The sequence below is a fragment of the Sorex araneus genome, chromosome 6 (genome assembly GCF_027595985.1).
Source record: "Sorex araneus isolate mSorAra2 chromosome 6, mSorAra2.pri, whole genome shotgun sequence".
Taxonomy (NCBI): domain Eukaryota; kingdom Metazoa; phylum Chordata; class Mammalia; order Eulipotyphla; family Soricidae; genus Sorex; species Sorex araneus.
In genome coordinates this window covers 151,252,792-151,267,705 of record NC_073307.1, presented here as the reverse complement: position 1 = coordinate 151,267,705, position 14,914 = coordinate 151,252,792, and the positions used below count along the sequence as shown (strand labels likewise).

Genomic DNA, 14,914 nt, shown 5'->3' with positions numbered 1-14,914 from the left:
TTCACAGAAAGCATAAAAGGAAAGAATATTTGTATAATGCAATATAAGAAGATTTCTGTCTAGGTTACTAGGATGCTATAAGGACTTGAGTTCATGATGAAGGAATAGTACACAGGCTTACCAGTGGCCGCATACCACTCAAAGGGTATAGATGTGAGAATAATCGCCTCAAGTCCAGCAGTGAAGTATCCAGGAAAGAGTTGTTTCAAACAGCCCCCAAATGAAATGGTTTTCCTTTCGTAAAGACAGTTAACAGTCATCTTTGGGACAGTGACTGTGGCTATGTCCACATCTATGAAGGAATTTCAGCCAGAAATTCGTAAGTTAGGGAGCCCAGGAGTGTTGGACTACTGAAGTTGGCCACAACTCTGAGCAAGTGGTCATAGTCAGTGTACTGTAGATGGACAGATATATGATGAGTTGTATTTCCTGAGCATGCGGATGCCATGAAAGTCCCAGGTGGACATACTCAGTTACAAAGCTTTGACTTTGCGTTACTTCTCAAGACATCATTTAAGCTGCGATGGTGATAATACACTATTTGCAATTATAGAAATAAATAACTTTCATTGTGCTAGCTTTATCATAGTTATCTATAATTTGATTAATTTATATTGAACGGTATTTTGTGTCCCTGTCATCATATAGATAAAAAATCACATATTTGTTAAAAATAGTGAAATATCACACAAAAATACAATGGTGACAGTAGTCAAAAGAATGATTATCTATTTAAAGAATAACTACATAGTTTTTCAGTATTTCATGTATCATTGCTCTATTCCATGCATTTATTTAGAGTCCTCATTTATTTAGAGGAGCAAAGGGACCCAGGTCAGGGGCGTCAGTTAAAAGGTGGTGTTGAGGAATGATAGAGTCAAATATCCAGATCTCCAACAGCACTCAAGTTAAGAGACCCAAATTTTAAAAGCTGCTTAGAAGAGTGCCTGTAGGGAGAGTACGCAGGGAGGAATGGGTACAATATGGGAAGGAACTTGGGAAAATTGGTGGAACGACATTGACACTGGTGATAGTACTGGTTTTGCAATATCATATGTCTAAAACTCAACTTTAAATAACTTTGCAAATCATTGTGCTTTTATTTTTAAAAATGAAATAAAATAATAAATGAGATTAATAACAAATGAGATAATGTATGAAAAATAAGAAAATAAAAAATAAGAAACATGCATAGTAATAATATTTACTTAATCTGAAAGCTTAAAACTATGGTTTTGTAAAACATATATACATATTTTGAAATTTTACTCACACCTAAGTAAATTGAGTTGCACTTAAAAATCCATTTTGGGGGCTGGAGAGATAGCACAGCGGGTAGGGTGTTTGCCTTGCACACGGCCGACCCGGGTTCAAATCCCAGCGTCCCATATGGTCCCCTGAGCATGACCAGGGTTAATTCCTGAGTGCAAAGCCAGGAGTAACCCCTGTGCATTGCCAGGTGTGACCCAAAAAGAAAAAAAAATCCATTTTGATGTATGTTTACTGTAGCACTGTTCCCAAAGCAGAATCTGGAAACAACCCAAGTGTCTGAGAACAGACAACTTGTTAAAGAAACTTTGGTACATCTACACAATGGAATACCATGCAGCTGTTAGAAAAGATGAAGTCATGAAATGTGCCTATAAGTGCATGGCCATGGAGAGTATCATGCTAAGTGAAATGAGCCAGAGAAGGACAGACATAGAATGACTGCACTGTGTTGGGAATATAAAATTATCTAATATGAGACTAACACCCAAGAATAGTAAAGAAAAGAGCTAAGAGGATCGCTCTGAGGCATGGAAGCCTACCTCATGTGCTAGGGAAAAGGCAGTTGGGACGGAGAAGGGACTACTAAATTGGAAGGATCTCTCAGGATGGGAGATGTGTGCTAAAAGTAGATAAAGGACCAAGCATGACAGTCTTTCAGTATCTGCATCACAAATCATAATACCCACACCTAGAGAGAGAGTAAGAAGGAAAGTACCTGCCAGAGTAGAGGTGACATGCGTAGGGGATGGCAGGAGGGATTCTGGTAACACTGCAGGTAGAAAATGTGCACTGGTTTAGGGATGGGTGTCCAATCATAGTATGACTAAAACTCAATCATGAAAGATTTGTAACTGTATCTCACAGTGATTCAATAAAAAGGTTTTTAAATCCATTTTGAAATGTGCCATACTTAAATGGCAACAATACAACTAATAGTAAACTTATTGAAAGACTTTAAAAAATGTTTTCTCCAAAATTTTGTTTTATGAAGGGACCATGAGCTACAAAGTTATTCATAGTTGGGTTTTTGACACACAACGCTCTGTGACCAATCTCACCACCAGTGTCAACTTCTCTCCAGTAGTGTCCCCAGATTCCTTCTCCAGTCCACCTACTCCAGCCCCAGCCTGCCATCTTGCCAACCCCTTTGAATGTGATTATTAAATTTTGGGTCTTGTGATTTCAATGTTGTTGATTCTGTTGTTTGGATACTTAGCTCTATCATTCCATAACATTACCAGGTTACCTGGGTCCCTTTGACCCTACATCTATTGCTTCTAAGCTCTCGACTCTCCGCTTACCCTTCACTCTGTTTCTAACCTCTCCCCTAGACTCTGGGGCCAAGGATGATTAATGCATGACAACCTGTGGTCATGATAAACAGTGTTCTGCAATATAAGAAATTAGGGTGAAATAATCGTATAGCTGTGGATAAATGCCCATTCAGAGATTGACAAACCAGTGAAAATTGCTTCCAAGCAAGTGGAAACAAACATAAACAAATGGGACTAAATCAAACTAAGAAGTTTTTGTACCTCAACAAAAATAGTGTCCAAAATACAGAGAGATCCCATGATACATGAAAGAATATTTACCCAAGAGCCACCTGTTAAGGGATTAATATCCGGGATATACAAGGAACTATAATTGTACAAGAAAAAACTCCAACACCATCAGAAAATGGGGAGAAGAAATGAACAGAAGCTTCCTCAAAAAATAAATACTGATGGCCAAATGCACATGTAAAATGCTCTACATCACTAGTCATCAGGGAGATGCAAATCAAAACAATGAGATATCATCTCACAACACAGAAACTGGCACACATTCAAGAGAACAAAAGCAACCAGTGTTGGTGTGGATGTGGGGAGAAAGGGACACTCTTTCACTGTTGGTGGGAATGCTGACTGGTCCAGCCTTTTGGGAAAACAATATGTTTACTCCTTCAAAAACTAGAAATTGAGCTTCCATATGGCCCCACAATACGACTTCTGGGAACATATCCTGAGGGTGCAAACAGCACAGTAGAAATGTCATCTGCACCTGTATGTTCATTGAAATGCTGTTCACAATAGTCAGAATCTGAAAACAAACTGAGTGTGCAAGAACAGATGACTAATTAAAGAAAATTTAGTACATCTACACACTACAATACTATGCAGCTGTTAGGAAAGATGGTGTCATGAAATTTCTTTATAAATTGATGAACATGGAGAAAATCATGCTAAATGAAATGAGTCAGAAAGAGAGGGACAGACAGAACAACTGCACTCATTTATGGAATATAAAGTAACATAATATGAGACTGACACCCAAGGACAGTAAATACAAGGGGCTGGAAAATTGCATCATAGTTGGAAGCCTGCCTCATAAGCTGGTAGGGAAGGCAGATGGAATAGAGAAGAGATCACTAAGTCAATGATGGTTGGGAGATGTGTGCTGAAAGTAGATAAAGGACCGCACATGATAGCCTCTCAGTATCTATATTGTAAACTAGAATGCGCAAAAGTAGAGAGAGTATTGTGGGAGATTGTCTGCCATAGAAGCAGGGGCAGGATTGGATGGGGGGTGTGTAATACTGGGACATGGGTGGTGGAGAATGTGCACTGGTGAAGGGATGGGTGCTCAATCATTGTATAACTGAAACTCAAAACATGAAAGTTTTGTAAATGTATTTCACAGCGACTCAATGAAAAAGAAATACATTAAAATAAAATCAAATGAAATCACACCAATAAGGAGACACAATCTGACTCTTAATATTTCTGTGTGACAGATATTTATATCTGACCATATGGACGATAATGAGTAAGTGGATACATACAAATATCTCTATGTATAAACTAAACTAATTGACAGTGCAATAAAACTCATTATTTACAGTTAACATAGAACATAAACAACTAAAATCAATGCATCTGCAAAGAAATTGGGAGCATGTTGCCTGATAAGAGTAGTTCCATAAGTCTCAGAACTCTAATGTTGCTTTCTAATTCCATCAACAAGTGTAAATTGCATATCCAGAAATATTTCTTGCATTAAAATCATTGAAGACCTTTTTGTGTACTTTAATTTTTTATTTTATTTTTCTTTATTTGTCTTTATAGCAAGGGAAGGGGCAGACACATACTTGACAGTGCTAAGGCTTTACTCCTCACTGTATACTCAGAGATCACTCCGATGTAATGAAGTTATATTTAACTTTTCAATTTCAAATGTTAAGGCTTTATTTTTCCACAGAAACAATCATTAACCTACTGCAAAATTTGCTAATTGCATTTTTTACCTCCTTATTTCTGAAAGCATAAATCATAGGATTGAGTAAAGGAGTTAGGATAGTGCAGAATATCTCCACGATTTTGTCAAAGGAGAAAGAAACTGGAGGCCGCGCATACTCAAATATACACGGAATAAAGAACAAAACCACAACAGTAAAATGAGATCCACAGGTGGAGAGGGCTTTCCTCTGTCCTTCAGCGCTGTGGTTTCTCAGGGAGAACAAGATGACCGCATAGGACACAAGCAACATGAAGAAGATCAGGATGCAAAAGAATCCACTGTTGGCCACTACCATAATGCCAAAGGCATAAGTATCAGTGCAGGCAAGCTTCAGTACTTGAAACAAGTCACACATAAAATGGTCAATGATATTGGTGCCACAGAAAGGAAGTTGAAAAGTAAAGAGAATCTGTATAATGGAATGCAGAAAGCCCCCTGCCCAGGCTACTCCAATCAGAATGCCACAGAGTCTTAAGTTCATGATAGAAGTGTAGTGCAAGGGTTTGCAGATGGCCACATACCTGTCATAGGCCATGGATGTGAGGACAATCACCTCTGCTCCTGAAAAGAAGTGCGCAGCAAAGATCTGCATCATGCAACCTCCATAGGAGATGGTTTTCTTCTCAGAGAGACAGTCTATGATCATTTTGGGGGCAATTCCTGAGATGAGGCATGAATCCAGTAATGCTAGGAAAACCAGGAAGAAGTACATCGGGGAGCCCACGAGCGCTGGACTGCTGATGATGGCTGCCACAATCAGCAGGTTGCCACAGATAGTTGCAATGTAGGCAAAAAGAAATATAACAAATGCAATTTTCTGAACATCTGGATTCTGTGAAATTCCCAGGAGGATAAACTCAGTGACAAAGCTTTGATTTTGCATGATTTTCTAGAAAACACTCAGAGCTGCCACACTGACCATCAAAACCTGCAATAAAAAAGATAAAGTTACATCAGATAAGTTTATTGTCATAAGCACTCACAAGTTTGTCCATCCATATAGTGCTTTGATATTCTGTGCTGCTTTAATATTTTAAGTCAGACAAAAAGAATGTTCTTAAAGAAACAATAGTGCAAGATTGGGGGAAATTCACTTACTAAATCACAGAATAATGCTAAATAGAAAGCTTCTCTAGTGGAACATACCTAAATGTGACAGGATTTGGAACTTATTTTATTTGAGTTGCTAGGCAGGATTACATTTTTTTATGGTTTCCTAGAGCAAGTTGTTAGAGGAGACTTCGAAGCTATATCTTAGTTGTGAGAAAACAGGACATCAATTTACTTGTCATGTTGGGCATCACCTTGTAATAGTAGGCATACAGATGCTAGATGTCCCTGATCAGAATAATGACTTTTCCACAAAGGGGAAAGGATGTCATGGAACTTTAAAATCACAGTTATTCCCTAATAATTCCTGGAATAGTATGAAGTGAGAGGACCTTTAAGATTAATTAGCCAGGCCATATATATGGGAAACTCTATTAAAAATATTGAGTTCTACTCATATACAAAGTACATTACAAAAGAGGAAAGAAATTGGAATTCATCCGGAAGTCATACACTGGCTTATGCAGGCAACATAAAGCACGGTACAAAGGCTGTAGGCCTACCGGGATCCACACAACCCAGAGCACCTTGTGGTCCCTTCCTAAGCCACACACTGCTTCCTTTCTCCTGCATATTCCCAGGGGGATAAGCAGGACATTTGCACTGAACTTGCACTGGAGTGCCTTAGCAGGCTCCAACCATACCACAGGAAAACTAGAGTTAGCTTGATACTAGTCACAATCACCTATTCCCACAAAAAAATGAAAAAGGTAATCATTGTAGTAAGAAATCCTAGAATCTTAAACTACAGCTAAAGTAGTGACATGGCCAATGACACTAAAAGTCTTTTAAACCACTGGTGAGTGACAACCAGAAACATTGGAATAGCCCCAAGAGGGAAGTAAGTCTCTGGGATAACTGAGGCCAGCGGTTGGGTGTTAGTCTTTCATGCGGCCAACCCGAGTTCGATTCTTCCACCCCTCTCGGAGAGCCTGGCAAGCTTCCAAGAGTATCGAGCCCGCATGGCAGAGCCTGGCAAGCTACCCGTGCATGTTGGATATGCCAAAAATAGTAACAATAAGTCTCAAAATGAGAGATGTTACTGGTACCTGCTCGAACAAATCGATGAGCAACGGGATGACAGTGATAGTGACAGGGACCCTAGAGCATGCAGGAGAGAACCAGTGATGAATTAGAAAGACAAATCCCTTGTCTGCAACAGACACAAGAGGAAGCACCATAGAAATACCATCACACTTACAGAATGAAGATAGTCGCCTGGACAACTCAGTCAGATGTAGAACCTCTCAATAAGGACTACAGGAACATGTTGAGGATGTTTAATGAGCACAAAAAAACAGTGGTTCAAGTATAAGAAAGCATGAAAACAAAAATCAAAATCTGTAAACAGAAGTGACAGAAATAAAGAAGGTAGAGAACTTGAAAACTCAGTAGAAATCTTTGTCATCAATTGCTATTGATGAAATTGAAAAGGCAATCAACCTCCTCCTGGCTGCTCAAAAGAAGCCTAGAGGGGCTGGAGAGATAGCACAGCGGGTAGGGCGTTTTCCTTGCACGGGGCCGACCCGGGTTCAAATCCCAGCATCCCATATGGTCCCCTGAGCACAGCCAGGGGTAATTCAATTCCTGAGTGCAAAGCCAGGAGTAACCCCTGAGCATCGCTGGGTGTGACCCAAAAAGAAAAAAAAAAAAGCCTAGACCTAGAAAATTTACTAGCAAACTTTTCCATACCTTAATGTTTTAAATGTACTTATTTATTTTTAAATATACACAAATGCTTCAACTATCCGCACAAATCTGGAATTAAAATGGACTATATAACAAAGCTCCAATATCAAAATCAATGTTTTTAAATCAGTTTTTATGTGAAAATTATTGTTATGTCATGGAGTTGTTAAGTTCTTGTCTAAAACTTTACTAAGCTGTTTGCTGCTGATTGAGTCTTCCATGTAATTTTTGTTTGTTGAATTTAGTTGGTTTCGATGTTACTTTCCCATCTAATTCGGTGTGCTTCTACTATATCTCTTACAAACCATTAAAAAAAATACTTACTCCAAATTCTTTTCAGGCTCTTTCAGGAAGTTGTAAAGGCAGGACTCCTCCCAATTTCAATGAGACAAACATAACCCTGACATCAAAAGAAGAGAGAGATATCACAAAAGGGAAAACTATGCGCTTATATCCCTGATAAACTTAGATGTGAAGTTTCACAGCAAAATATTAGCCAACCAAATACAAAGTTTATCAGAAAAATCATTCCACATGACCAAGTAAGATTCATGGTTTAATATACTCAAGTCAATCAACATAATACACTACATCAATATAAGAAAAAATCATCCATTAATATCAATACATGCAGAGAAAGCATTCAAAAAAATGTAAAACCATTCATGATGTAAACTCAATAAAGTGGAAGTTGGAAGAACTTTCAATATAGTTAAAGCCAGTTACCACAACTGCTCATAGCAAACTTCTTACTTGATAGTGAAAAATTAAAAACCTTCTCTCTAAGTCAGTTAAAAGACAAGGATGCCCACTCTGATCACTACCATTTAATATAGTCCTGGAATTCCTTGCCATAGCAACTAGGCAAGAAAAAGATATTAAATTTATTGAGATTAGCAAAGACGTCAGACTCAGTGTTTTGCAGAGGTATGAAGTGACACTTTGAAAGTGCTAAAGACTCTACAAAGAAACTCCTGAAAAAAGTTTATACCTGAGTAGCAGACTACAAAATCAATTATTTGGACATTAAAAAAAAAAAACCCATGGCATTTTTTAATGTGCAAATAATAAAACAAAGGAGAGAATAGTTAAACTATCAATCCCATTCAATAATTGTTCCTCAAAAAATCTAGTACCTGGGAAACAACTTAACAAAAGAGGTAAAGATTTACATAGAGAAAACTATAAATTGTTACAAAATAATTGAAAAGGACACAGTGAAATGGAAGCATCTCCTCTTCATGAATAGGAAGTATCAACATTTTCCAAAATATTATCTTCCTGTTACATTGCAGATACAATACAGTTCTAATACAATGACATTTTTTAAAGACATTTAAAAACATATTTCAATTTATAATTTGTTTATAGATTAAACATGCCTTAAATTCACAATGAAAAATGATTCCCCTGAATAAGTTGAAGAAATTTTAGATGAAAAGAAAACAGGAGACTTCACTTCTTTAATTTCCAATTGTGTGAAAAAGCTATAGTCATCAAAACAGTATGGTACTGAAATAAGGCCAGACCCTTATTTATGTTACAGAATTGAAAGTGCAGAGACAGATTCTCAGATATTAGGACACTTAGTGTCTATAAAATGAGAAGAAAAACATAAAGTAAAGCCAGGAAACTTTTTAGCAAATGGTGTTGGGGTAACAGGATGGTCACACCGTGCACACTGTCAAATCAAATCAAATCAAATCAGACCTGATTCATCAACTATATTGAATAAAACATAGGTAAAACACCTCATGGAATGGCAGCAGATGCCATTTTTCATGACTCAATACTACATGCCAAGAAAACAAAAGCAAAGATGAGCAAATGTGACCATCAAACTGAGAAGTTTCTGCACCACAAAAGAAACAAGGATAAGAATAAGAAGACAACCCACAGACATAGAATATTTTCCCACTACTCATCAGAAAGATGGCTAATATCAATATATAAAGCTCTGGTTGAATTTTTACAACCAGATGTTGTAAACAATGATAGAAGAAACAAAACAAACAATGATAGAAGAAATTGGGATAGGGAGATATGGACAAAAAATCTCAAGGGAGACATACAGATGGCCAAAAAGCACATATATCACTTATCATGAGGAAAATGCAAATAAAATCAATGAGATATAATCTCAGACCAATGAAACTGCCACACATCACAGAGAACAAAAACAACCAGGGATGTTATAGATAGGAGGGTAAAATGGAATCTCATTCACTGAGAGTGGAAACATTTACTGTTCACACAATTTTGGAAAACAATAGAGACACTCCTTAAAAACTAGAAATCAAGCTACTATATGAACCAGCAACTCCACTTTTTGACATCAAACCCATAAAAAAAATTAAATAAATATTCGAAAAGGACATTTGCACTCCTATATTCATTGCAGCCTAATTCACAATAGTTAAAATCTGGAACCAATCCAGTGTCCAAGATCAGATAACTAGATGAAGAAATCATGGAATTATAAGAAAAGTTAAAATCATGAAATTTTAACTACATGATGGATCTGGAAGGTTTCATGCTGACTGAAGTTAATCAAAAGTTAATCATTCTGTGAAGACACAGAATGTTTTCTCTTATATGTGGTATATAAAGAAACATTGTAGGGGTATAAAAAACACCCAATGTAAAAAATATTGATATTTTATCTTTAGTAATGGGTCACCAAAGGAGAAAGCAGGTGGAAGGGGCAGAGAAGAATTATCCAGGAAGGGGTTGACACTGGGAAAATGGTGGGAAGGAAGTTGCTATGACAGGTGGGTGAGAGGGAGGGTTGGGGAGGGTATTTTTTTTTAATTTTAAAATGTTATTGAATCACCATGAGATAGTTACAACTTTCATGTTTGGGTTACAATCTCACAATGATTAAACACCCATTCCTCCACCAGTGCACATTCCCCACCACCAATAACCCGGGTATACCCCCCTTTCCCACCCTCCCCCTGTCTCTAAGGCAGACAATATTCCCCATACTCTCTCTCTACTTTTGGGCATTATTATGTTTGGTCCATTATCTAATTTTGTCTTGCATCTCCCATCCCAACTGGTTCCTCCAGCCATTATTTTCTTAGAGATCCCTTCTCTATTCCATCTACCTTCTCCCCACCGCTCATAAAGCAGTCTTCCAGCTATGGGACAATCCCCCTAGTCCTTGTATCTACCATCCTTGGGTGTCAGCCTCATGTGATGCTACCCTACACTCCACAAATGAGTGCAGTCAGGAGGGTTTTGTGATGCATGAAATCCTATCTTTAAGGATTTTAAACTGTAGTACTTCACATACAATTAAATTAAATTAAAACATAAAAACTTAGCGTGTATTATATACTGTTTTATTTAAAAGTTAAAATATGCATGTATAAAATAATAGTACTATCAAGAGATGTGTTCATTTATAAGTTACATAATAACAGTAAAATAATTATTGAAGCATTATTGCTTAATAAAGTACCAATGTTTTACCATTTATCAATAGTTATCTGTAGAAATTTTATCACATAAAATTTTATTTCAAACAAATAACAGATGTTGATTTGGAATGTAAACATAAACCTTTACTTTACATACCCAGTTCTTACCTACTGGATCAACTCAGACATGAGCAAGAATCCTTCTTTCTCAGCAAGAAATTGAGAGAATGGATGACTGTTCTGTCTCTAATCCACAGATAGAGGATGTCTATGTCATATAGAGGATGACTATAGTCATATAGTCATATATGTAATCATATACATAGTCAAATAGAACATGACTATAGTCATATAGAGGATGGCTATGGATGACTAGATGAACCCAGGGAGGAAAAAGAATCCTTCTTTCTCAGCAAGAAATTAAGAGAATGGATAACTCTACTGTTTTAATCGACATATAGAGGTTAAAGATGTAACCAAACTTTGTAACAAAACTACACAGTAAGAAATAGACCAACATATTGAATATAGCTGAATCTTGAAATTTTACTTACTACTTACTAATTACATGTAAAATTTTCTCCAATTTGGTTTAGTATAACTTCCTGAGGTATAATTATTTGAAATTTACTCTCTTGCAAAGTACATATATATGTTCACCTATTACCTGTATGTATCAATAGATTATGACACAAATGATTTCCAATTATTTTTCTACCAGGACAATATAGTGTCAAGCTACACTTACACATGATACTGTGCATTACTGGTTGAAGTTTCTATTGTTTCTCTTTTATAAGGTCAGACATTTTACCCACAGAAATATTTTCATTTAATCATCAAGAGAATTACTTAAGCTTCTCAGTTCATTTCCAGATACAATTGCAGAGAACAGTTTAAGCCTCAACTGCCTCTAATACAGACACCATCACAAATTATATGATATAAGGATATACATATGCTCTGTATTTAATATGTAAAAACTAAGATGCTCACAGTACAAATAAAATTTATATTCTATAAATATAAAGTGAACACCCCAAAATTTGCAATGTTGATAAAAAAAACTATCCATTCTGATTTGTGCTCATCTTTAATTCATTTTTTGAAAATGAGTGAATAATCATGTCCATTATGCATCCAAAATAGACAGCATTCCTTAGGAATGCCTGCACAATGAACTCTGTATCTTGCTACAATTGTCACCAAGACAGCAAGAGTATAAATAAAATATAACATTCTTCCATGAGTCAATTTTATATTGAAAGGGGAAAAATCATCATTTTATTCTAGTGTCAAAAGAGAGGGAATAAAATGAACTGGATGATGACAGAACCAAGGCAACTGACAAAAATGCAAGGCATTGCCGTAATTTAGTTTCAAAAAGAAAAGATATAGTAGTGAAAAAATGTAATAGTGTGAAAAAAAGCAGGCAGTTCATTTACAAGTATAATGTTAATGTTCATGTCATAGTTTTATAAATATACTAATATGATAAAGTTAATAAGATAAGACTTTAATGATTATAATTGATTTGAATTAATTATTGTTGAATTTATTTGCTGATAGTCATGTGTCACTGAAGAAACCCTTAGTCTTGCTGTCCTCTTCTATGCAGTGGTAACATATTTCAAACTGCCCAATCCACAAGAGTCAAATAATATTCTCCTGCATATTTAGTATTTAGTATGCATAAATAGAAAGAAATTGTTACCTATTGGAGTCATCATTTTTATTAATGATGTACATAGCAATGTATATAGCAATGCACATTTGCCAATATAAACCCTGCTGTGTTCAACACTCAGTTTCTCCTGTCTCTGTGCCAGGAATTGATCCCGATGGAACTCAGGGCACCAGATTGGGTTCCCAAATCTAATCAGGGCCGGCTGTGTGCAAGACATGCATCTTGCCTAATGTAGTATCAGTTGAGCCAGAATAAAGTGTCCTTAATTATATTATTAACCTAAAATTCATTTATCCCATCCCCCAAATATTCAAAGGAAGGTTATAGTGCTTATGAATCATCTCATTGTCTACCTGGTAAAATTATTTTGCAGAGAGCTGAAACTAATGTACTTGTCTTGTGCTAAGCACAAAATGCTGTGATAAAGTTTTTAAATATCACGAACATACCACAAGGGATTTTATGGAACTCTAAATATTTCATATATCTTTGATATCAATTATAAATCTATATACCACTAGAGGAAGACATTTATTCAACTCATGCTTGTCCTGGAAGATTCTCTAATTTTGGCTACCTTGAAAACCTTGTTTATAATGAGCTCGGAGTGACTTCAGGGTGGCTCAGGCCATGATCTCTGGAATCTGGCTCTCAATTTGTCTCCTTTTAGGGGTGGGGGACACCCGGTAATACTCAGAAGCTGTTCCTGGCTCTGCACTGGATATTACTCTCGGTGGTGCTCTGGGCACTGTGGCATACAGGTCACAAGTCGGCGTGTGCAAGACTACTTCCTTATCTGCTGTACTATCATTAGGGCCCCCATTGGCTATTTCTTAAATTTATAAAATTGGACAGTTTGCGTCTGTAGTAGTTCCATAATTTATTATCAACTTTCCCAAAAATGTGTTTCCTGAATTTTCATCCACCAGATAATACAAAATCATGTATTAATTTTTAGGATTTAATAGATTCAGCACTAGATAAAATATTACAGTTTCACTGGAATCAATTTACTTTAATTATATATCAAGCAGTAAAAATTAAGTGTATTTACATATACTGATACACATGTATAAGTCATATTAAAAGCGTATTACTGGGGCTGGAGCGATAGCACAGCAGGTAGGGCATTTGCCTTGCACGCGGCCTACCCGGGTTCTAATCCCAGCGTCTCATATGGTCCCCTGAGCACCGCCAGGGGTAATTCCTGAGTGAAGAGCCAGGAGTAACCCCTGTGCATCGCCGGGTGTGACCCAAAAAACGAAAAAAAAATAAAAAAAATAAAAGGGTATTACTGTATCACTGTATTACTGTCATCCCATTGTTCAAAGATTTGCTCAAGCAGGCATAAGTAATATCTCCATTTGTCCTAGCACTGAGATTGTAGTGGCCTCTCTTTACTTGTCCTTACCAACTGTGCCGCATTGGAGGCTCTTTCAGGGTCAGGGGAATGAGACCCATCATTGTTACTGTTTTCAGCATATTGAATACTGTCCTCTAGGTAGCTTGCAGGGTTCTCCAAGAGGATTAAAAGGGTATATTCAAAATAATAGAATTGAACACTCTTAATATCTCCCCCCAAAATTTCCAAAATATATTGTATTTTAAGTCAGTTTTATAACTTGATTGAAAAAAAAATTCATGTCTAACTAGACCTATGAATTTAGACTGGACTTATGCATGATAGACTTATGAGCATCTCAGATTTCTATTCTTTTGAGATATCATTCTATTTCATTTGCTTAGGATGTAGCTTGGCTAATTTACCTTCATATGTCACTGATTATGTTCTTAGCATCAATGGAATGTTTTATATACATTTCCTACTTTCCATATCTATAATTTTGATGAATTAACTACATTTATTTTCTGTTTTTCTAGATAATTAGCTAATTTTAAAATTAAGATAAGATACAGCTGATTCCAAAACAGTTGAGAGATTCAGTTAATTAAATATACTGGCTTAACTCTGAGGCATAACTATTCAGTTATTTGCATGTTGAAATGCATACAAAAGTAAGTTAATTTATTTTTACTTGGAAAAGACTGCACAGTGACTTAGATAACTTATTTGCAGTTTTGGACTTCCCTGTCCCATTTTCATGAGCTTTTGTATGTTAAGTGCTAATTTCTATATCCAAACTCTAAGTTGTAGTGGGTAGGGTGGGAATGATGTGAGGGAAATTAGGGACACTGGTGCAGGGAAATTTGCACTGCTGGGGAAATGGCTGTTGGAACACTGCATGTCTGAAACCTAACCCTGAACAGCTTTGTAAGAGTCTGTCTTAGAGTGATTCAATAAAAAAAATAAAAATAAAATATCCTCCAAATTACAAACACAATGAATCACTAAGTTTCTAATTAAAAATCTTTTCTAGGGGGCTGGAGAGATAGCACAGTGGGTAGGGCATTTCCTTGCACTCGGTTTACCTGGGTCCCATTCCCAGCATCC

The 14,914-nt window shown here is 36.5% G+C and overlaps 1 protein-coding gene across 1 annotated transcript; it reads right to left on the bottom strand.

Moving 5' to 3' along the window:
- Nucleotides 1–4,498: 4,498 nt before the first annotated feature.
- On the bottom strand, nt 4,499–5,434 carry LOC101541409 (olfactory receptor 4C15-like). The gene has a single exon (XM_004622072.3). It carries the CDS (start codon nt 5,432–5,434, stop codon nt 4,499–4,501), a length of 936 nt encoding a protein of 311 aa, XP_004622129.3.
- Nucleotides 5,435–14,914: the final 9,480 nt, after the last annotated feature.